The 22,294-nt window shown below is 44.7% G+C and overlaps 1 protein-coding gene across 4 annotated transcripts in view; it reads left to right on the top strand.

Moving 5' to 3' along the window:
* Positions 1-21,985, top strand: part of mtus2b (microtubule associated tumor suppressor candidate 2b) — a 59,660-nt gene extending 37,675 nt beyond the window's left edge. For 2 of the 4 annotated variants that reach the window (XM_029122613.2, XM_029122615.2), the window contains 8 exons: positions 6,119-6,185; positions 10,480-10,694; positions 13,872-13,977; positions 14,192-14,265; positions 14,566-14,664; positions 14,747-14,866; positions 18,553-18,653; positions 19,743-21,985. In XM_029122613.2, the coding sequence (XP_028978446.2) occupies positions 6,119-6,185; positions 10,480-10,694; positions 13,872-13,977; positions 14,192-14,265; positions 14,566-14,664; positions 14,747-14,866; positions 18,553-18,653; positions 19,743-20,001 (1,041 nt within the window). In that variant the 3' untranslated portion in view covers positions 20,002-21,985. The remainder of the gene's footprint in view (positions 1-6,118; positions 6,186-10,479; positions 10,695-13,871; positions 13,978-14,191; positions 14,266-14,565; positions 14,665-14,746; positions 14,867-18,552; positions 18,654-19,742) is intronic. The other 2 variants (XR_004576019.1, XM_029122614.2) reach the window with 2 other exon arrangements.
* Positions 21,986-22,294: the final 309 nt, after the last annotated feature.

The raw sequence follows: 22,294 nt of genomic DNA, 5'->3' as shown, positions 1-22,294 counted from the left end.
GGCATGAGCTAGCTGGGGTGACGTGGAAGTGCCGTTCCTGTCGCCTCTCGACTCGGGGAAGGAGGAGTAGTGTGGTGCAGCGGAACGGTCTTGTCTCTTTTAGAGGCACCCCACACCTGTCCTCCCCGACCTCTGCCTGGGAGTGCAGCTGCCCCCAGGTCCATGGGGACGGCGGTGTCCAGTTGCTGGGGTGGAACGGGCGAGCCTCTTCCGGGACGTCCTCGGGCAGCCAGCAGATTGTTGAGACAGATAGACAGTTCCATCAGCTGGTTGTGCCCCGACATGCCAACTCCCTCCGGACGTCCACGTGAAGACTGCCCCGGTAGTTGTTAATGAGAGCCCACTCGTTCCACCCAGACCCCACTGCCAGGGTCCTGAACTCCAGTGTGAACTCCTGGGCCAAGCTCGTCCCCTGCAGCAGATGGAAAAGACGTTCACCCGCCTCTCTCCCCTCGTGTGGATGGTTGAACACGGCTCGGAAGCGGCAGATGAACTCGGCGTAACTGCACTCGGTGGGACCCTCAGTGTTCTATACAGCGGTGGCCCACTCCAGGGCTTTCCCAGACAGGCAGGAGACAAGAGATTCTGGCGTCGGTCGGTGCAGAATGGATCGCTTGTAGCGATGTCCACTTGCAGCAAGAAACCCTGGCAGCGGTCCGCCATCCCGTCGTAATCCCGGGGGAACGGGATGTGCATCGCCCCCACACTGGGTGGTGCAGCCTGGGGTGGCGGCGGCATGGCCAGTGTTTTGCAGGGCTCTGCTGGCTCAGTTCTAGGCGCTGCACTGCTTTGAGAACGCTGTCCAGCATCAGCGAATGTTCCTTCACCAGATCCGCAACACCGGCTTCACTTTCGGCTCCTACCTGCTCCATGTTTCATTGTGAGTTGTATTTATTCTGTCAGGGCTTCGTAGGGACGAGGAGCAGGAGACGTGGAGTCGTTTGTTGAACCCAGTGTGTTTAATAATGAAAAACACTAACATATGCTCACAATGGTGAGACAATAACATGTGTGTGTTCTAAACAGGGTTATTATTTTATTTTTTTATAATGTTTTGGTGTTAAGTGCTATTGGGGGCCCCCAGAAAGTATAATGTTTACAAATCCATTAAATTAACTTTTGAACTGCAACATTTTCTGTTAGTCTCCACAATAAATTGCTGAATAGCATAACGTTTCCCCCTCACCATTAGAAAATCTGTTGAAATGCCGATAGTTCATAAAATATATAACATTTGCAGTGGGGGGCCCACTGGAGTTCGGTGCCCTGGGGCTGCATTGCGGTTATCCGGCCCTGTGTGCTCCACATGCCTGTGTGTGCTCGTGCATGTACTTGTCAGAATGAGGGCGCGTGGGGGTGGCTAGCCAAGCCAGGCTAGAAAAGGCAGACAGAGACACACAGCAGACAGAGGCAGTGTTGGCAGCAGTCTTTGTCCCAGCTGAGATCTCATCCGCCTATCTGAGGGACTCACACAGGCAGAGAGGTGAGGCTGGCAGGGAGGTGAGGCTGGCTGAGAGGTGTGGCTGGTAGAGAGGTGAGGCTGGCTGAGAGGTGTGGCTGGCTGAGAGGTGAGGCTGGCAGGGAGGTGAGGCTGGCAGGGAGGTGTGGCTGGCTGAGAGGTGTGGCTGGTAGAGAGGTGAGGCTGGCTGAGAGGTGAGGCTGGCTGAGAGGTGAGGCTGGCTGAGAGGTGTGGCTGGCAGAGAGGTGAGGCTGGCAGAGAGGTGTGGCTGGCTGAGAGGTGAGGCTGGCTGAGAGGTGTGGCTGGCATGCTGGCTCTTTAGTAATCTCATCTTCCCTTTGTCTCAATCCAGTCCTTCTCACTTCCCTCTTCTTTCTTTGTAATGCTGACATCACTTTGTAGTTCTACATCTCCCCTCTTTCCATCCTTTGTAGTTCTACATCTCCCCTCTTTCCATCCTTTGTAGTTCTACATCTCCTCTCTTTCCATCCTTTCTAGTGCTACATCTTCTCGCTTCCCTTTCTTTCTCTCTTTATTTCTCTGTTTATTCTTTCTATTTTTGTCTCCCCTGATTTCATCTTTTTTGTCCCTTCCCTTATTTTCCCTTCCCCCACACCTCCTCCCTCTACTCCCCTCTCTCCAGCCTCTCCTTCCTCCCCAGCTCTCTCTGTCTCCCTGTCCATATCTTTGGGTGTGTAGCAGCATCAGTGTGGAATGAATCATTGGTCTGCCCTGCAGCCTGCTATGGGCCACTGCTGCTCTAGCTTCTACCTCCAGGCTCAGCGGTTGGACTGCACGGTAAACAAGCGCAGCAGCTTCCAGCAGCTTCCATACGCAGAGAGATAGGAAGATGCATCAGTCCTTTTGGGTGTGTTTAACAGTTTAGAATTAGAGAAAGACAGAGAGGGAGAAGACAGAGTGTGTGTCCTCTATCCTGCTGCTCAGTGTCAGAGTTTGCTAGCTGTGCCCGTTTTGCTGTCTACGATTATGCTGAGTCAAAATAAGCTTGGTAGGTCTCTCTATGTCTCTCCTTCTGTCTCTCTCTTTCTGTTTCTCTGTCAGTCTTGGAAGTGTCCTTATATAACACTGCAATATGGCTGTGTTGTGGGTCTGTTGATGTGCAGATCGTTGTTACTCTGTGAGTTTGTTATTGCAGCATGAAGGAGGAAGGTACAACCTGTAGTTCTGTTATCGTCTTACTAATGTTGAGCTTCAACAACCTACGCTGACATTTAAATGTATGTTTTCAATTTAGCAGACTCTCATATCTAAAGGGGATAACTGTTCGTTTATTTACCTTAAGATAGCCAGGAACTACCACTTCTAATAGAATGTGGTAAATTTTGATTGGTACAGCCAATTCAGGACTGTCTTATCAGTCTTTCTGTTCACTTGACAAGGGGAACAATATGTCTTCCCATAGACAAATGAAAAGGTATGTTTCTATAGACTTTGATTCGTTGATCTTTATGGGATATAATGGGTTTATGTTTTCATGAAATCTGTTCTGCTGATTTGTAATATATTGTATTACTGTATTATTTAATATATTACTGTGAAGATCTGTCAGCTGGTTGTGGCTGCATTAGTTGTATGAAATGGGTGTAACAGAGGGAAGAGGGAAGATTGAATCATTGTCTAGGAGGAGCTGATGTCCTTGCAGATGTAAAGCAGCTTGATGACACGCCCTGGCTGTGTGTTCCAGGAAGTAAATGGATTAGGTTGCTGTGGTGATGGAATATGAGATGAGAGGGGAGGGGTTAGAATGCATGACATGGCCGTCCCATGGGAGTGGTCGGGGGTTCCTGACAATTGCAGTGAGATGGGGGGAGGGTGCAGGATAAATGCTGCAACATAGCTAATTGTTAAGAGCACAGTGGTGAGATACATATGTTTTGAAGGGGTATTCTGTTTTTTGAATTTCTTTTGCTAAATGTCCCAGACACCCAGACAGTTGTTGGGTCAAAGTTATAGTAAATGGACGAACTGTTTTCCTGACTGACTCTCTGTGGTTAAACCTGTTTTCCTGACTGACTCTCTGTGGTTAAACATGTTTTCCTGACTGACTCTCTGTGGTTAAACCTGTTTTCCTGACTGACTCTCTGTGGTTAAACATGTTTTCCTGACTGACTCTCTGTGGTTAAACCTGTTTTCCTGACAGACCCTCTGTGGTTAAACCTGTTTTCCTGACTGACTCTGTGGTTAAACCTGTTTTCCTGACTGACTCTCTGTGGTTAAACCTGTTTTCCTGACTGACTCTCTGTGGTTAAACCTGTTTTCGTGACTGACTCTCTGTGGTTAAACCTGTTTTCCTGACTGACTCTCTGTAGTTAAACCTGTTTTCCTGACAGACCCTCTGTGGTTAAACCTGTTTTCCTGACAGACCCTCTGTGGTTAAACCTGTTTTCCTGACTGACTCTCTGTGGTTAAACATGTTTTCCTGACTGACTCTGTGGTTAAACCTGTTTTCCTGATTGACTCTCTGTAGTTAAACCTGTTTTCCTGACAGACCCTCTGTGGTTAAACCTGTTTTCCTGACTGACTCCGTGGTTAAACATGTTTTCCTGACTGACTCTCTGTGGTTAAACATGTTTTTCGGACCAACTCTCTGTGGTTAAACATGTTTTTCGGACCAACTCTCTGTGGTTAAACCTGGTGTCCTGACATACTTCCTATGTTGTTGCTGTAAATTGGTCTTTTTAAGTATGTAACCTTTGATTACAGAACCCATGGCTGCATTGTAATACTCTGAATTGGTCTCCTTAATTAACATTGATATGAAAGGAAAGATGAAAGCATTATCCTGGATGCCTACCAAGTATTTATGTACATTCACTGGTCCCTTTTAATCCATATCATGGCATGCCATAGCTAGAAAACTAGGAGAGCAGGAAGAGGTGGAGGAAGACAAATAGACTATTTAGATGCAGACGTCAATACTCCTGTGGGGGGAGACCACATCATGATGACATCACATGTACTACTCATTAGGCTGAATCAAGTCCAGTGCTCTATTCTTAGAAGTATTAAATCAGTTGGAACTGTATCTATTCATGATGCACATGGGATGTGGTTATAATGTCTACCCACATATATGCTGAATCATCATGGGCCTGTTATTACCTGTTGTGTCTCTTTCCCTCTCTCTACTTTTGTCTCAATCATTCTGTCTGTCTGTCCCTCTCATTCTCAATAAAATGTTCTATATATATATATACATTGAGAAAAAAAAATATTGATCCCCTGCTGATTTTGTATGTTTGCCCACTGACAAAGAAATTATCAGTCTTTCATTTTAAAGGTAGATTTATTTGAACAGTGAAAGACAGAATAACCACACAAAAAAACCAGAAACCAGAAAAATGCATGGGGGGAGGGTAGTGGCTTCAGAAAGTCGGTGACGCCGACCGCCGGAGCCCAGGTGCACCAGCAGGGGGAGCCACAGGAGAGGGAGTCGTGACAAAAATGGGCATGTATTTTTCAAAAGAACTTTACAATTTCTCAGTTTCAACATTTTGTATGTTGTCTTTGTACTATATTCAATTAAATATTGGGATACATTATTTGTACATCCTTGCATTCTGTTTTTCTTTGCATTTTATGCAGCGTCCCAACTTTTTTGGAAACAGTGTTGTATAATAATGTAATATTTATATTATATTACTATGCAGACATTCAAAACATCAGCAAAGCATTCAAAATAAGTAATTTTGTGTCTGTGAGCAGTACAAAGTATCTCTCATAAGCACCATAATCAAGATTTTACTTTAAACTTTTTAAGTCTTTGACCTCCTAAGCCCTGAATTTCCAATTTTGGAAAAACTGTGTGTGCTATGCTAACACTTAAAGTGGTTTTAATATGGAAGTACTATTGTACTTCTAATTTACAATTAGATTTTGGGTTTTAGGACCTTTGTATCCATTTGAGTTGTTTTCCTATCTTTCCCACAAATTTCTACTCAGATCCTATGACACATTTGACAAGCCATATGCAATGCAATACCAGATTGCCTTCTATTGGCAAATTCAGTTTGACAGAACACAGTAAAAAATTATCTACCACCAACACTTAAAGAGCTACTTACAACCGAATGTGATGTCACTCCAAATAGCTGGCAAGACTGCACTACAAAGTTAAACTTGATTTCGGAGCACACGCACCTAATACATGTTTAATCTGTATATTTTTTATTTGTTCCATATAATCAGGCAGGTGTGCTTTTTATGACATGTAGCCTAACTAAGGCAGTGGATACAGATAAATGTACTCTACAGTGTTTTCCATTTGCACATGTAGCCATTTATTAGCTATTCATGAGTTTTTCAGTAGTTAGCTGTTCGTTAGCTTTTTATTAGGTAGCTATTCATTAGCTATTCAGTTTCCACCTGAACATTTGGCTATTAATTTGTTAGCTATTAATATGCTATTTATTCTCCACCTGCACATGTAGCTAATTATCAATTATGATAATGTTCCTAGCTCTTTTAAGGTGATTAACTGCAAACATTATCTAGTTTCTAGTTAGCAACATATTAATGACTTGAATGGCCACAAACATTTCAAATGTTTACATTTTTCCACCTCTGGTTAGCTGTTACATCTGACATGTCTCGAAAGTAGCAGAAACCATCCCAATTTAATACCTGTTTGTTTCGCAGAGTGAGAGCGCCATCGTGAAGGAGCGAGAACTGTCCTTGGAACTCACCAAGATCAGGGATGAAGTGGGTAAGTAAAGAGCTGCCTTGCTTGCTGGATGGTGGCTAATGTTGGATTCTAGTTGATGCTTGATGTTAGTTGATGTTGAATGATGTTACTTGATGATGGATGCTAGTTGATGGTGGATGCTAGTTGATGATGGATGCTAGTTGATGATGGATGCTAGTTGATGGTGGATGCTAGTTGATGGTGGATGCTAGTTGGTGGTGGATGCTAGTTGATGATGGATGCTAGTTGATGGTGGATGCTAGTTGATGGTGGATGCTCGTTGATGATGGATGCTAGTTGATAGTGGATGTTAGTTGATGGTGGATGCTAGTTGATGGTGGATGCTAGTTGATGATGGATGCTAGTTGATGATGGGGGCTAGTTGATGGTGGATGCTAGTTGATGATGGGGGCTAGTTGATGGTGGATGCTAGTTGATGATGGATGCTAGTTGATGGTGGATGCTAGTTGATGGTGGATGTTAGTTGATGGTTGATGTTAGTTAATGGTGGATGCTAGTTGATGATGGATGCTAGTTGATGATGGATGCTAGTTGATGGTGGATGCTAGTTGGTGGTGGATGCTAGTTGATGGTGGATGCTAGTTGATGATGGGGGCTAGTTGATGATGGATGCTAGTTGATGGTGGATGCTAGTTGATGGTGGATGCTAGTTGATGATGGATGCTAGTTGATAGTGGATGTTAGTTGATGGTTGATGTTAGTTAATGGTGGATGCTGATTGATTGTGTATTGTAAAAATCCTTTTACCACCTGTTGGTCTCTTTAGAGGCCCTATTAGCTGTTTTTTTGGCTGGTTTTATTCTCTCTGAAATGCCATTGGCTGTTAGTGTCTATAGAGATCCTATAAGCTGCTGACAGGATCAAGTACCCCTGACTGCAGTGTGTAGTTCGGGGGAGGATCACTGTGGGCGGGGTCAAGCATTTGACTATAGGCTACTGACAGTATATATACAGTATCTCACAAAAGTGAGTACACCCCTCACATTTTTGCAAATATTTGATTATATCTTTTCATGTGACAACACACTTTGCTACAATGTAAAGTAGTGAGTGTACAGCTTGTATAACAGTGTAAAATTGCAGTCCCCTTAAAATAATACAACACACAGCCATTAATGTCTAAACCGCTGGCAACATAAGTGATTACACCCCAAAGTAAACTTTCCAAATTGGGTGAAAATGTCCAAATTGGGCCCAATTAGCCATTTTTCCTACACGGTGTCATATGACTCTAGGGATATATACAGTTGTTTTCAAAACTTTGCATACCATTGGAGAATTGGTAATATATGTACCATTTGTAAAGAAAACATGAGTGAGCAGGCAAAACACAAAGCATTAATTAGCATCAATGACAGCGTGCAGTTTATTGTAACAAGGCCACAAATTCCTGCAGGTGGTATAGCTGCCCATTCGTCTTGGCAGAATGCCTCCAGGTCATGCAAAGTCTTTGGTCGTCTTGCATGAATCGCACGTTTGAGATCTTCCCAGAGTGGCTTGATGATATTAAGGTCAGGTGACTGTGATGGCCACTCCAGAAAACCTTCACCTTTTTCTGCTGTACCCACTGGAGGTTCAACCTGGCCTTGTACTTAGGGTCATTGTCATGCTGGAAAGTCCAAGAGCATCCCATGTGCAGCTTTCGTGCTGAAGAATGCAAATTGTCTGCCAGTATTCTCTGATAACATGCTGCATTCATCTTGCCATCAATTGTCACCAGAATCTTTGTGCCTTTGTGAGCCACAGTGGGGATTTTATTCTGTTCACTATTGTGGTGTTTAGTGGTTACTAAATCACTGCATTCATTCTCCTAATTTCTGTAAGTTACCTTTATTTTGCACCAGTGGGTTTTTATCAGTTTCTTTATTAAATTATTGAATAAACTTCATGAAAGCTTAAGCAATGAGGTTAATATTTGTATCTATGTAGGATAGGTTTGATTTGCTTTCGTTGATGTTGATACCTTCCTGAACCTCAGCTTGAGTGACCTTGAAGGATACGGGAAGGGGTCCGGTTAAACGTGTTTGACTCCGCCCACATTGAGCCCGGCCCCGAAATGCACACTGCAGTTAGGGCCTTCTCATCAGGATGGGGTTCAGAGAATAATTAAAGGGATAATTTGTCCAAAAATCATATTTCTGTGACAGTCTCCTTACCCCGAGTTAGTCCTTCAGGCACATTGAGTAATTTTTTAAAACAATCCATTATTCAACTCTGTCTCAGTCTGTAATTAGTGTTATTAGCATTGTACAAAATCATGAATAGAAACTGTATGTACCCCTATTGCAAAGCTGCACTGCAAGCGGAAAACTATTGTAAAACAGTCCAAACAAAGAAAAGTGGTGTTGTTTACCTCAAAGAACATGACGATGTTGTATTCCTCAAAATAAAGTTACATTTTTGCGATATTATTCTCCTTTCAAATAAACGGGTACTAACCTGTGTTTACCAGGCAGATTTTGGTCACAATTGTGTCAATCCACGAGTTTGTTCGGGAAGAGTAAGTGTATACATAGTAAACGAACGGTAGTATTCGCTAGCTAGAAAGCAAGTTACCTATTTTGTCTTCACCTCAGACAGTCAATCTTTATTTGCTTGAGAGAGAAAAGAAAATACATGTATATTATGTCTGACTGAATACGAGCAGGAAGAACATTTCTCGGGGGATAGAGCCTTACTTGTTCCATCTATAATACACAGATGATGAATTGACTGAATAGAAGCTTGAACAGCAGCTAAAGGGGGGCGATAGTGAACAAGTTAATCCCCAACTCTTACCCAGATAATCCAGAGGCAATGTGTACTTTGTGTATTATAACATAGCAATCGGAAGTATGAGTTACAACCTGTCTTGTCTTCATGGGTTAAACTGGGTAACTTTATGGAATTGCATTAGCCTTTAGTCCTCTTCAAAGTGAATATATAAAATGTTTCTCGCAAAAACGTTATGTCTCGTTGGCAAAGTTGCTCTAATGATTCTCCCACAATATGACTTGGGAGAGGCAGAGGTATCGTCTTAATTGCAGAGTGGGTAACATTTATTTAACTCAAGATCCATGAGCAGGCAAATGAGCAGTGAACATTGATACAAACAAAGGAAATCCAGAAGTTCAAAGTTCAAAGCTCAAAAGTTCAAAATGCACCGAATAACACATTGGAAACCTGCACAATGAAATTCTTGTGACATGGCACACATGTACGTAGTAAGAATTAAGAAATATATAAAGCAAAAATATAGTAATAATATACATAACAGTTAAACTAGCAGCAATGTTAGAAAGTGTAGGATGGGGAAAATTAACAATATGGGAAGAAATATTGAAAATTATAGATATAACAAGTATAGCAATATTATACATAACTATGTAAACTAGCAGGCAAAATACAAGTGTGAATGTCATAAAGTCTCAGGTGAATGTACTGAATAAGATAAGTTAAATCGAAACACGGAAGGCATGCTAGGATCAAAGAACATTAGAAAGCAATCACAAACTCTTGAACGGGCTTAGTATTTCGATGATTGGGAGCTGGGAGGAGTGCTGCGTTTGTTGTGTTTGGAATCTGGAGGCTCTTGGGATCTGGAGGCTATTATGTCGTTTTGGTGATGTGGTTGAGAGAGGGAACTGTGAACAGAGCTTACAGATATGGCAACGAGTGAAACCTCAAGACCTCTTGTCCCACTTCCCTTGCTTATGACTACGGCATTTTTCACAATTACAAATATTATTCTGATGTCCACTGACGAAAATGGGCCAGCTAGGCGAAGCAACCTAACTTCATATAGCTTGTTGAGGTTAAAGTTCTGCTGAAGAATCGAGGCTGTGTATGGTGGCTAAAGGAAATATTTGCTAGTGCCAGTTTGAATTCAGCCAATTCTGCTGGCTGTTTCGTCAGAGTACAGTTTAAAAAATCAATGCAACCGCGACAGATTACTGAATGTAGTTTGAAGTGTTTTAGAGTAGATTTCTGCTTGCAATGCAGCTTTGAGATAGCAGTACGAACCATTTCCATTCATGCATTTGGACAGTGGTAATAATACTAATTACAGACTGGGACAGTTGAATAATGGATAATTTGAAAAAAAATATTCTATGTGCCTTCTGGAATATCTCTTGTTTAGTGAACTTGCATTTTGAACGAACTATCCCTTTGATGCTAGTGAAGTAATTCTTGCTGATATTTTGAAAAATAATTGATAGTCATGATACTCATTCCCCCTTTCTCCTTCTGCCTGCCTTACCTGTTTCCCTCTGTCCTTTTCTCTCCTGCTCTCTTCTTCACCTCCGTCCGTCAGCGTCCAGTGTTTTGCGTTGGGAGGCTCTGCAGCAGGATAAGGAGGCGTTGGAGCGGAGGTTTGAGGGGGAGTTGGTGGATCTGCATGCCCAGCAGCAGAGTGAGTTGGCTGTGTTGGAGGAGAGACTGAGGTTGCAGCACAATCAGGAGGTCCGGCGCCTGGAGGCCCAACAGAAGGAACAGCTGGACACACTACGGGTACAGCATCTGGAGCAGGTGGGAGAGCCATACACACACACACACTAAACTGAATGGGATTGTGTATGTGATTGAGGTGTAATAGTGATGTTACTATGTACGTGATTGGGGTGTAATAGTGATGTTACTATGTACGTGATTGTGATGTAATTATGATGATGATATCATATATGTGATTGGGGTGTAATTGTGATGTTATCATATATGTGATTGGGGTGTAATTGTGATGTTATCGTGTATGTGATTGGGGTGTAATTGTGATGTTATCATATATGTGATTGGGGTGTAATTGTGATGTTATCATGTATGTGATTGGGGTGTAATTGTGATGTTATGTATGTGATCGGGGTGTAATTATTATGTTATCATATATGTGATTGGGGTGTAATTGTGATGTTATCATATATGTGATCTGCTGGGAACGTCACATATCATATATTTTTTGCCTCCACAACCACCCGGGCTGCAGTCCGCTTGGCCTGCCAGTACCCGTCAGCTGCCTCAGGAGTCCCACAAGCCAACCAGGCCTGATAGGACTCCTTCTTCAGCTGGACAGCATCCCTTACTTCCGGTCTCCACCACCGGGTTTGGGGATTGCTGCCTCGACAGGCATCGGAGACCTTACGGCCACAGCTCCGAGCGGCCGCTTCGACAATGGCGGTGGAGAACATGGTCCACTCGGACTCAATATCTCCAGCCTCCCTCGGGATCCAGTTGAAGCTCTGCCGGAGGTGGGAATTAAAGATCTCTCTGACAGGAGACTCGGCCAGACGTTCCCAGCAGACCCTTACAGTACGCTTGGGCCTGCCGAGCCTGTCCAGCTTCCTCCCCCGCCATCGGATCCAACTCACCACCAGGTGGTGATCAGTTGACAGCTCCGCCCCTCTCTTCACCCGAGTGTCCAAGAAATACGGCCACAGGTCAGATGAAACGACAACAAAGTCGATCATTGACCTGCGGCCTAGGGTGTCCTGGTGCCACGTGCACTGATGGACACCCTTATGCTCAAACATGGTGTTCGTTATGGACAAACTGTGACTAGCACAGAAGTCCAATAACTGAACACTGCTCGGGTTCAGATCAGGCGGGCCGTTCCTCCCAATCACGCCCCTCCAGGTGTCACTGTCGTTGCCCACGTGGGCGTTGAAGTCCCCCAGTAGAACGATAGAGTCCCCAGTCGGAGCACTTTCCAGCACCCCTCCCAGAGACTCCAAGAAGGTCGGGTACTCTGCACTGCCGTTCGGCCCGTAGGCACAAACAACAGAGACCTATCCCCGACCCGTAGGTGCAGGGAAACGACCCTCTCATTCACCGGGGTAAACTCCAACACATGGCGGCAGAGCTGGGGAGCTATAAGCAAACCCACACCAGCCCGCCGCCTCTCACCATGGGTAACTCCAGAGTGGTGAAGAGTCCATCCTCTCTCAAGGAGTGTGGTTCCAGAGCCCAAGCCGTGCGTAGAGGTGATCCCGACTACCTCTAGTCGGAACCTCTCAACCTCTCGCACAATCTCAGGCTCCTTCCCTGCCAGCGAGGTGACATTCCACGTCCCTAGAGCTAGTTTCCGTGTCCAGGGATCGGGCTGTCTAGGCCCCCGCCTTCGACTGCTGCCCGATCCTGGCCTGGCTCCCGGGTGGCCTGGCTCCCGGGTGGGCCCCCGGCTGCGCCATACCGGGCGACGTCACGGACCTCAACATTTTTATCATCATTAAGGGGTTTTGAACCGCTCTTAGTCTGACCCGTCGCCTAGGACCTGTTTGCCTTGGGAGACCCTACCAGGGGCATATAGCCCCAGACAACTCCTAGGGTCACGCGGGTACTCAAACCCCTCCACCATGTTAAGGTGGCAGTTCATGGAGGGCTTGGTACATAGAGCAGAAATCTAAAAGTACTTCGCAAGGCACTAGGAAATAGTGTCTGGTAAACACTCACCTAAAGGATTATTAGGAACACCTGTTCAATTTCTCATTAATGCAATTATCTAATCAACCAATCACATGGCAGTTGCTTCAATGCATTTAGGGGTGTGATCCTGGTCATGCCAATCTCCTGAACTCCAAACTGAATGTCAGAATGAGAAAGAAAGGTGATTTAAGGAATTTTGAGCGTGGCATGGTTGTTGGTGCCAGACGGGCCGGTCTGAGTATTTCACAATCTGCTAAGTTACTGGGATTTTCACGCACAACCATTTCTAGGGTTTACAAAGAATGGCGTGAAAAGGGAAAAACATCCAGTATGCGGCAGTCCTGTGGGCGAAAATGCCTTGTTGATGCTAGAGGTCAGAGGAGAATGGGCCGACTGATTCAAGCTGATAGAAGAGCAACTTTGACTGAAATAACCTCTCGTTACAACTGAGGTATGCAGCAAAACACAGTTGAAGACTGGAAGAATGTTGCTTGGTCTGATGATTCTCGATTTCTGTTGAGACATTCAGATGGTAGAGTCAGAATTTGGTGTAAAAAGAATGAGAACATGGATCCATCATGCCTTGTTACCACTGTGCAGGCTGGTGGAGGTGGTGTAATGGTGTGGGGGATGTTTTCTTGGCACACTTTAGGCCCCTTAGTGCCAATTGGGCATCGTTTAAATGTCACGGCCTACCTGAGCATTGTTTCTGACCATGTCCATCCCTTTATGACCACCATGTACCCATCCTCTGATGGCTACTTCCAGCAGGATAATGCACCATGTCACAAAGCTTGAATCATTTCAAATTGGTTTCTTGAACATGACAATGAGTTCACTGTACTGAAATGGCCCCCACAGTCACCAGATCTCAACCCAATAGAGCATCTTTGGGATGTGGTGGAACGGGAGCTTCGTGCCCTGGATGTGCATCCCACAAATCTCCATCAACTGCAAGATGCTATCCTATCAATATGGGCCAACATTTCTAAAGAATGCTTTCAGCACCTTGTTGAATCAATGCCACGTAGAATGAAGGCATTTCTGAAGGCGAAAGGGGGTCAAACACAGTATTAGTATGGTGTTCCTAATAATCCTTTAAGTGAGTGTATATACATGTGATAATGAGGTACGGGTGGTTGGGCAACGCAAGAGCTCGGAATTCTGGTGGTTGCGCTAAGGGAAGTAGGCTGCGTTCTGGGGACGTTCGGTGTGAACTAGAGCGTGTGCTTGAGACAGACCTTACAGTATGTGATTGGGGTGTAATTTTGATGTTGTGTTTTTGTCCAGATGGAGGAAATGACAGAGAATCATGAATCCGTCCTGACAGAGATGGAGTCTAACCACAACGACACATTGGCCACTCTGAAGGAAGAACATGCCAGGACCATCAAAAGTATGTGACTTACTGACCTTTAAATCAGAGGTTACTTAACTGGTTAGCATTGCGACAGACTAACAACGCATCTTGTTGTCTTGTGACCCAACCAAATCCACACTTTCTGACTAGAGCCCTTTCTTTAGTAAAGAGACCCAGCCTGGCCTAAGAAAGGGGCTGCTTGTTAAATGTTTCTTTCTGCAGACTGAAGGCCTGTTTGTGTTTTACTCAGACCTGAAGATGGCCCATGACCAGCAGAGGAAGTCACTGGAAGAGGAATTTGAGAAGCTCAGACTGTCCCTGCAGGTACCGTACAACCAGCAACACATAATTTAGCAACCAGTAAATCAGCTGACCGATGGAGTGGTTACATTTACCAACCAGTAAATCAGCTGACCGATGGAGTGGTAACATTTACCAACCAGTAAATCAGCTGACCGATGGAGTGGTAACATTTACCAACCAGTAAATCAGCTGACCGATGGAGTGGTAACATTTACCAACCAGTAAATCAGCTGACCGATGGAGTGGTAACATTTACCAACCAGTAAATCTGCTGACCGATAGAGTGGTAACATCAGATATTTTTTGCTGGCTTGTGTGCAGGACCAGGTGGACACGCTGACATTTCAGAACCGCAGTCTGAGAGACCGAGCCAAGCGCTTCGAGGAGGCCCTCTGTCGGAGCACAGAGGAGCAGATAGTGGTAACAGATATCCTTGACTCAATCAGTGGATTACTGTATTCTGGAAGATATGTTTCTCATCATTTCTTGGTTGTTTGTTCAGGAGGCACTAGCTCCGTATCAGCACATTGAGGAGGATCTGAAGAGCTTAAAGGAAGTTCTGGAGATGAAGAACAAACAGATCCACGAACAGGACATCAAAATCTCAGAGCTGGAGAGAATGGTAGGCTCAAAATGAATGGTACTTTATGGAAAGAATGGTAGGCTCAAAATGAATGGTACCTTATGGAGAGAATGGTAGGCTCAAAATGAATGGTACTTTATGGAAAGAATGGTAGGCTGAAAATGAATGGTACTTTATGGAGAGAATGGTAGGCTCAAAATGAATGGTACTTTATGGAGAGAAAGATAGGCTCAAAATGAATGGTACTTTATGGAGAGAAAGATAGGCTCAAAATGAATGGTACTTTATGGAGAGAATGGTAGGCTCAAAATGAATGGTACTTTATGGAGAGAAAGGTAGGCTCAAAATGAATGGTACTATATGGAGAGAATGGTAGATAGACTCAAAATGAATGGTACTATATGGAGAGAATGGTAGATAGACTCAAAATGAATGGTACTCTTTGCTAGTGGCTCCCAACCTTTTTCAGTTACTGTACCACCAACATAACTTTTATCTACTCTGAGTAACCCTGAAGTACCCACTCACGTTCATTTCACTAGTAAGCCTATGGTGTCATAATTGTTTTCATGGACCCCCTGTGAAGAGGCCATGTACCCCAAGGGGTCCTAGTACACCTGGTTGGGAACCACTGGTCTATAGAGAGAATGGTAGGCTCAAATGAATGGTGCTCTATGGAGAGAATGGTAGGGTCAAAATGAATGGTGCTCTATAGAGAAATTGGTAGACTGACAATGAATGGTACTCTAAGGAAAAAATGGTTGGATCAAAATGAATGGTCCTCTATGGAGAGAATGGTTGGCTCAAAATGAATGGTCCTCTATGGAGAGAATGGTTGGCTCAAAATGAATGGTCCTCTATGGGATCGGGATCCCATGGGTCCCACGGGACCCAACACAAATCTTGCGGGAGCGGGTGGTTTTAACTTTGCTGCGGCTGGGATTGGGCGGTCAAAAAATATACCATGAGTCCCGGGATTTAGCTAGCTAACAACAAGGATGGAGTCATCAAATGAAGTAGAAAAAAGATTAAAGCAGGTTTTTACTTTACAAACATAAAGCAACGTAAGCCTGATATTTGGACACATTTCTCAATTGTTACAGACAAACATTTTAAAGATTTGGACTTTGTCAATTGCAACAAATGTGCAAAAGTATAAACATACAACTTACACAAATCTGGCACCTCTGGGTTGTGGTGACGTACCTGCTCCGTTCTCCCGGGTCAAAGCAAGCTCCTCTTCAAAGAAAGACATATTAACGAAGATACTACAGAGCAATGTCTCACTTTGCTGTAGAGACATATGACTTAGTTGATTTGAAAGGCTTTATTGACAGTTCAACACTTTGTTATAGCCGCTAAATATGGCAGATTTGGTGTAAAAGATGTTCTGCCTCACCCAACCTCTGTATCCAGACATGTCGAGGGGAGAGCACAGGCACTGTATCCAGACATGTCGAGGGGAGAGCACAGGCACTGTATCCAGACATGTCGAGAGGAGAGCACAGGCACTGTATCCAGACATGTCGAGGGGAGATCACAGGCACTGTATCCAGACATGTCGAGGGGGGGAGCACAGGCACTGTATCCAGACATGTCGAGGGGAGAGCATAGTCACTGTATCCAGACATGTCGAGAGGAGAGCACAGGCACTGTATCCAGACATGTCGAGGGGAGAGCATAGTCACTGTATCCAGACATGTCGAGGAGAGATCACAGGCACTGTATCCAGACATGTCGAGGGGGGGAGCACAGGCACTGTATCCAGACATGTCGAGGGGGGGAGCACAGGCACTGTATCCAGACATGTCGAGGGGAGAGCACAGGCACTGTATCCAGACATGTCGAGGGGGGGAGCACAGGCACTGTATCCAGACATGTCGAGGGGAGAGCACAGGCACTGTATCCAGACATGTCGAGGGGAGAGCATAGTCACTGTATCCAGACATGTCGAGGAGAGATCACAGGCACTGTATCCAGACATGTCGAGGGGGGGAGCACAGGCACTGTATCCAGACATGTCGAGGGGGGGAGCACAGGCACTGTATCCAGACATGTCGAGGGGAGAGCACAGGCACTGTATCCAGACATGTCGAGGGGAGAGCATAGTCACTGTATCCAGACATGTCGAGGGGAGAGCACAAGCACTGCAGGCGTCAGTGGCCATGGAGATAAAGCCCATAATTGCAACATCTGGATGTGCCATCACAACAGATCTATGGACTGAGGAGTACCATAAAACATAATTCATATCCAGCACCATCCATTACACAATCAATTACTTCGGGGGTGTTGTTTGCATCTCCCTTCGAAAGTGGTGTGTCAAAAACACAACATATTACACTTGCTCTGATAGCCTACCATTAGCTAGCTACCTTAAACATGCTTAAAATGCCTAAATTCTGACACCGCAACGTGCAACAAATGTTTTAAAATAATTTAGTGTAAAGGGGGGAACACCCTGTGTGGTGCTTTACTTTAGCTTGACATGAACACATTTATCATGTGGTCCGTTAAATTTAACGCAATGTTTTATGTCTGTTATTCTGAACGTTTAGCTATCTCTATCACTATCTCTACAAGCTGTGACATGATGTTTTGGGTGTGGGCAGGACTGGAACACGTATGTTGCAGGATTGGGCGGTAATGGTCAGAAATTCAGCAGGAGCGGGCTTAAGACAGCTAAGTACTGTAGAAGCCAACAAAGTACTATAGAAGACCACTAAGAACTGTAGAAGACCGCTAAGTACTGTAGAAGACAGTTAAGTACTGTAGAAGACAGTTAAGTACTGTAGAAGACAGCTAAGTACTATAGAAGACCACTAAGTACTGTAGAAGACAGCTAAGTACTATAGAAGACAGCTAAGTAAAATAGAAGACCGCTAAGTACTGTAGAAGACAGTTAAGTACTATAGAAGACAGATAAGTACTGTAGAAGACAGTTAAGTACTGTAGAAGACAGCTAAGTACTATAGAAGAGCACTACGTACTGTAGAAGACCGCTAAGTACTGTAGAAGACAGTTACGTACTGTAGAAGACAGTTAAGTACTGCAGAAGACAGTTAAGTACTGTAGAAGACAGCTAAGTACCGTAGAAGACCGCTAAGTACCGTAGAAGACCGCTAAGTACTGTAGAAGACAGCTAAGTACTGTAGAAGACAGTTAAGTACTGTAGAAGGCAGCTAAGTACAGTAGAAGACCACTAAGTACTGTAGAAGACAGTTAAGTACCTATAGAAGACCGCTAGGTACTGTAGAAGACAGCTAAGTACTGTAGAAGACCGTTAAGTACTGTAGAAGACAGTTAAGTACTGTAGAAGACAGTTAAGTACCATAGAAGACAGCTAAGTACCGTAGAAGACCGCTAAGTACCGTAGAAGACCGCTAAGTACTGTAGAAGACAGCTAAGTACTGTAGAAGACAGCTAAGTACTGTAGAAGACTGTTAAGTACTGTAGAAGACAGCTAAGTACTTTGACTTTTTACACCTCTGCTATGGAGAGAATGGCCTGTGGCCTTCAGATGGCTAGCAAGGTACCGCTCTCTATCTCAGGTCATGAGCAGCCATATGGAGAAGTGTCACATGTACCCCTTGTGGTGCTGCGCAGTTGGTGAAGTCTTATTTTAATTGTACATTTGATTTGTGGCCTCAAATAAAGTAGTGTGTGTGACATTTATTGTAATTATTGAATTTAATGTGGTGCGCTGTTTTCCATGTGTTTTTGAGCAGGCCCAAAAGAACGTGTTCCTGGAGGAGAGAGTCCAGGTTTTACAGCAGCAGAATGAAGACCTGAGGGCCCGGATAGATAAGAACCTAGCTCTGTCCAGGTAAAACACAAACACGCTTTGTCCAGGTAAAACACACACGCCCTGTCCAGGTAAAACACACACGTCCTGTCCAGGTAAAACACACATGTCCTGTCCAGGTAAAACACACACGTCCTGTCCAGGTAAAACGCACACGCCCCCTGCAGGTAAAAAACACACGCCCCCTGCAGGTAAAAAACACACACGCCCCGTCCAGGTAAAACACACACACGCCCCGTCTAGGTAAATCCCACACACACGCCCTCTTCAGGTAAAACACACACACGTCCTGTCCAGGTAAAACACACACACACGCCCTCTACAGGTAAAACACACACACGTCCTGTCCAGGTAAAACACATACACGCCCTGTCCAGGTAAAACACACACACACCCCCTCTACAGGTAAAACACACACACGTCCTGTCCAGGTAAAACACATACACGCCCTGTCCAGGTAAAACACACACGTTTGTTTGTGGCTAATGGGGATCCAGTTACCTTAACAAGGTTAAGATGGTGGGCTTTCTTCAATATTAGTTTTTTTATTACTTATGTCATAACTTAATTTGCATGCGATCGCTCCTCTACCCTTCCATTCTTTATCCCTCGCCCCTCATCCATCCTTCCATTCTCTACCCCTCCCCCTGATCCATCCTTTCATTCTCTACCCCTCCCCCTCATCCATCCTTCCATTCTCTACCCCTCCCCCTGATCCATCCTTTCATTCTCTACCCCTCCCCCTCATCCATCCTTCCATTCTCTACCCCTCCCCCTGATCCATCCTTCCATTCTCTGCCCCTCCCCCTGATCCATCCTTCTATTCTCTACCCCTCCCCCTGATCCATCCTTCCATTCTCTACCCCTCCCCCTGATCCATCCTTCTATTCTCTACCCCTCCCCCTGATCCATCCTTCCATTCTCTACCCCTCCCCCTGATCCATCCTTCCAATTTCTACCCCTCCCCCTCATCCATCCTTCTATTCTCTACCCCTCCTCATCCATCCTTCCATTCTCTACCCCTCCTGATCCATCCTTCTATTCTCTACCCCTCCTCATCCATCCTTCCATTCTCTACCACCACCCCCCATCCCCATTCTCTTCATACAGACATCTTTCTGAGGAAAATGCCAACCTCCAGGAGTCAGTGGAGAAGGAGAGCAACGAGAAGAAACGTTTGAGTCGTAACAACGAGGAGTTGCTATGGCGGCTGCAGACAGGAGAGCTTAGTCCCCATATGTCCCCCACAGGGTCCCCTATCCACAGAGCGTCCCCCATCCTTCATGGATCCAACTCCTCCTCCCCTATAAACCACCGCTCCAGCCCTGGCCCTGCATCACCTGCACGACCACACTCCTACCACCAATGAGATGATCCACCCACACTCCTACCACCAATGAGATGACCCACCCACACTCCTACCAGCAATGAGATGACCCACCCACACTTCTACCACCAATGAGATGATCCACCCACACTCCTACCACCAATGAGATGATCCACCCACACTCCTACCACCAATGAGATGACCCACCCACACTTCTACCACCAATGAGATGACCCACCCACACTTCTACCACCAATGAGATGATCCACCCACACTTCTACCACCAATGAGATGATCCACCCACACTTCTACCACCAATGAGATGATCCACCCACACTCCTACCAACAATGAGATGATCCACCCACACTCCTACCACCAATGAGATGACCCACCCACACTTCTACCACCAATGAGATGACCCACCCACACTTCTACCACCAATGAGATGACCCACCCACACTTCTACCACCAATGAGATGACCCACCCACACTCCTACCACCAATGAGATGACCCACCCACACTCCTATCACTAATGAGATGACCCACCCACACTCCTACCACCAACGAGATGTCCCACCTACACTCCTACCACCAATGAAACTACTCCACCCTCTGCTCCTACCTCCAATGAGATGCCTCTTCCATCTGCTTTAACTCCACCTTCCAAACTGCCGTCTTCCCCAGTGAAGGGGAGGAAGGAACAACTTGCCTTCTGCCCCTAACAGCTCTCCATCCATCTAAACATCTATGGAACATTTTTGGAACCCTGGAAGGACTCTGGAACATCTCTGGAACTTTGGAACATCTCTGGAACTCATCTGAAACCCTTTTCCTGTTTTTCTGGGTGAGGAGGGTCCTGACGAGGTAGAATATCTTTCCAACTAAGTCTTCTTGATCCATTCCTCCAGAATGCATTTCTTTTTGTCCATATTTACCTGCATACCCAAGGATATTTCAGTTGGCTTCAAGATTTACAGAACCTATTGGGAAGTATGGTAACTTTGTATCCCTACAGTTAAGGTATAAACCTTGTAAATATCTGTGTTAAACTACTAGATGGATATAGACAACTCATCTCTGGGACATTCTGAGGTAACAGAGTACGTTCCCTAAATAAGGCCTGAAGAGCTCCCTCCATCCAATTTGTGTGTCTGACACTGTGTATTGTAAGTGTGTACTTTCTAACCACGGCCAATTTCAAAATGTATGTTTTTTTTCTACCCTATTTCTACAGTAGGCTGATGCTATGCGGATCCCCTTCTATTAATTCTGAACAGTAAACAGACTCCCTCTGCCATTTGGTTCCTCATGGTGCTTCCTCTATCTATCTCCAGGTTTTTACCTCTAACTGCATTGCCAGCTTCTATTCCTGGTTTCAGGATCATGGATTTACCAAAAAACAACAACAAAACTCATTATATACGCAACAAGGAATACAAGAAGCGCCTTCCCTGTCTTTTGCCATCCGCCTTGTTCGTACAGTAGGCAGCCCTTTCACCAGCAACACGGTAAAACATGACAACATGAAGAAAGAACTGAATGTGGATACCCTAAATTTTCCATGATATACTGCATATAAATGTTTTATAAGTAAGCTGAACCAGGCCTGGGCTGTATTCGGGTTGTTACATCTTTATAACAATGTTATGAAAAGCTGGACTATTTGTTACCAATGACACTGAACACAAAGGGAAAATTTTTCAACCCCAGCTGATCTTCTGTAATCCAAAAGGTTTGCAATGCAAAATATATATATCCAAATATGTCTGGACCTAACTGCATATATATAAACTGTTAGGTCCGGAAATATTTGGACACTGACACAATTTTCATAATTGTGTCTCTGTACGCCACCAGAATGGATTTGAAGTGCAGACTTTCAGCTTTAATTCAAGGGGTTGAACAAAAATATTATATGAAACGTTTAGGAATTGCAGCCATTTTCATACCCGGTTCAGTTGTTTCAGGAGCTCAAATGTAATTGGACAAATTAACATAATCTTGAATAAAATGTTCATTTTTAATACTTTGTCAACAGTCCTTTGCAGGCATTGGGTCTTTCTGTCTTAAATTTTATGAAATGCATGCTTGATCGGGTTGAGATCAGGTGATTGACTCAGCCATTGCAGAATATTCTACATCTTTGCCCTAAAAAACTCATGAGTTGCTTTCGCAGTATGTTTTGGGTCATCTGTAAAGTGTCCAATTAGCTTAGATGAATTTGGCTTAATCTGAGCAGACAATTAAATCCCTATGCACTTCAGAATTCATCCAGCTCCTTCTTTCTTCTGTCACATCATCAATAAGCACTAGTGACCTGGTGCCATTGGAAG

The sequence above is a fragment of the Esox lucius genome, chromosome 1 (assembly GCF_011004845.1).
Source record: "Esox lucius isolate fEsoLuc1 chromosome 1, fEsoLuc1.pri, whole genome shotgun sequence".
NCBI classification, from domain to species: Eukaryota; Metazoa; Chordata; class Actinopteri; order Esociformes; family Esocidae; genus Esox; species Esox lucius.
Note: the sequence above shows the minus strand (reverse complement) of the source record. Positions and strands in the feature narration are given on the sequence as shown.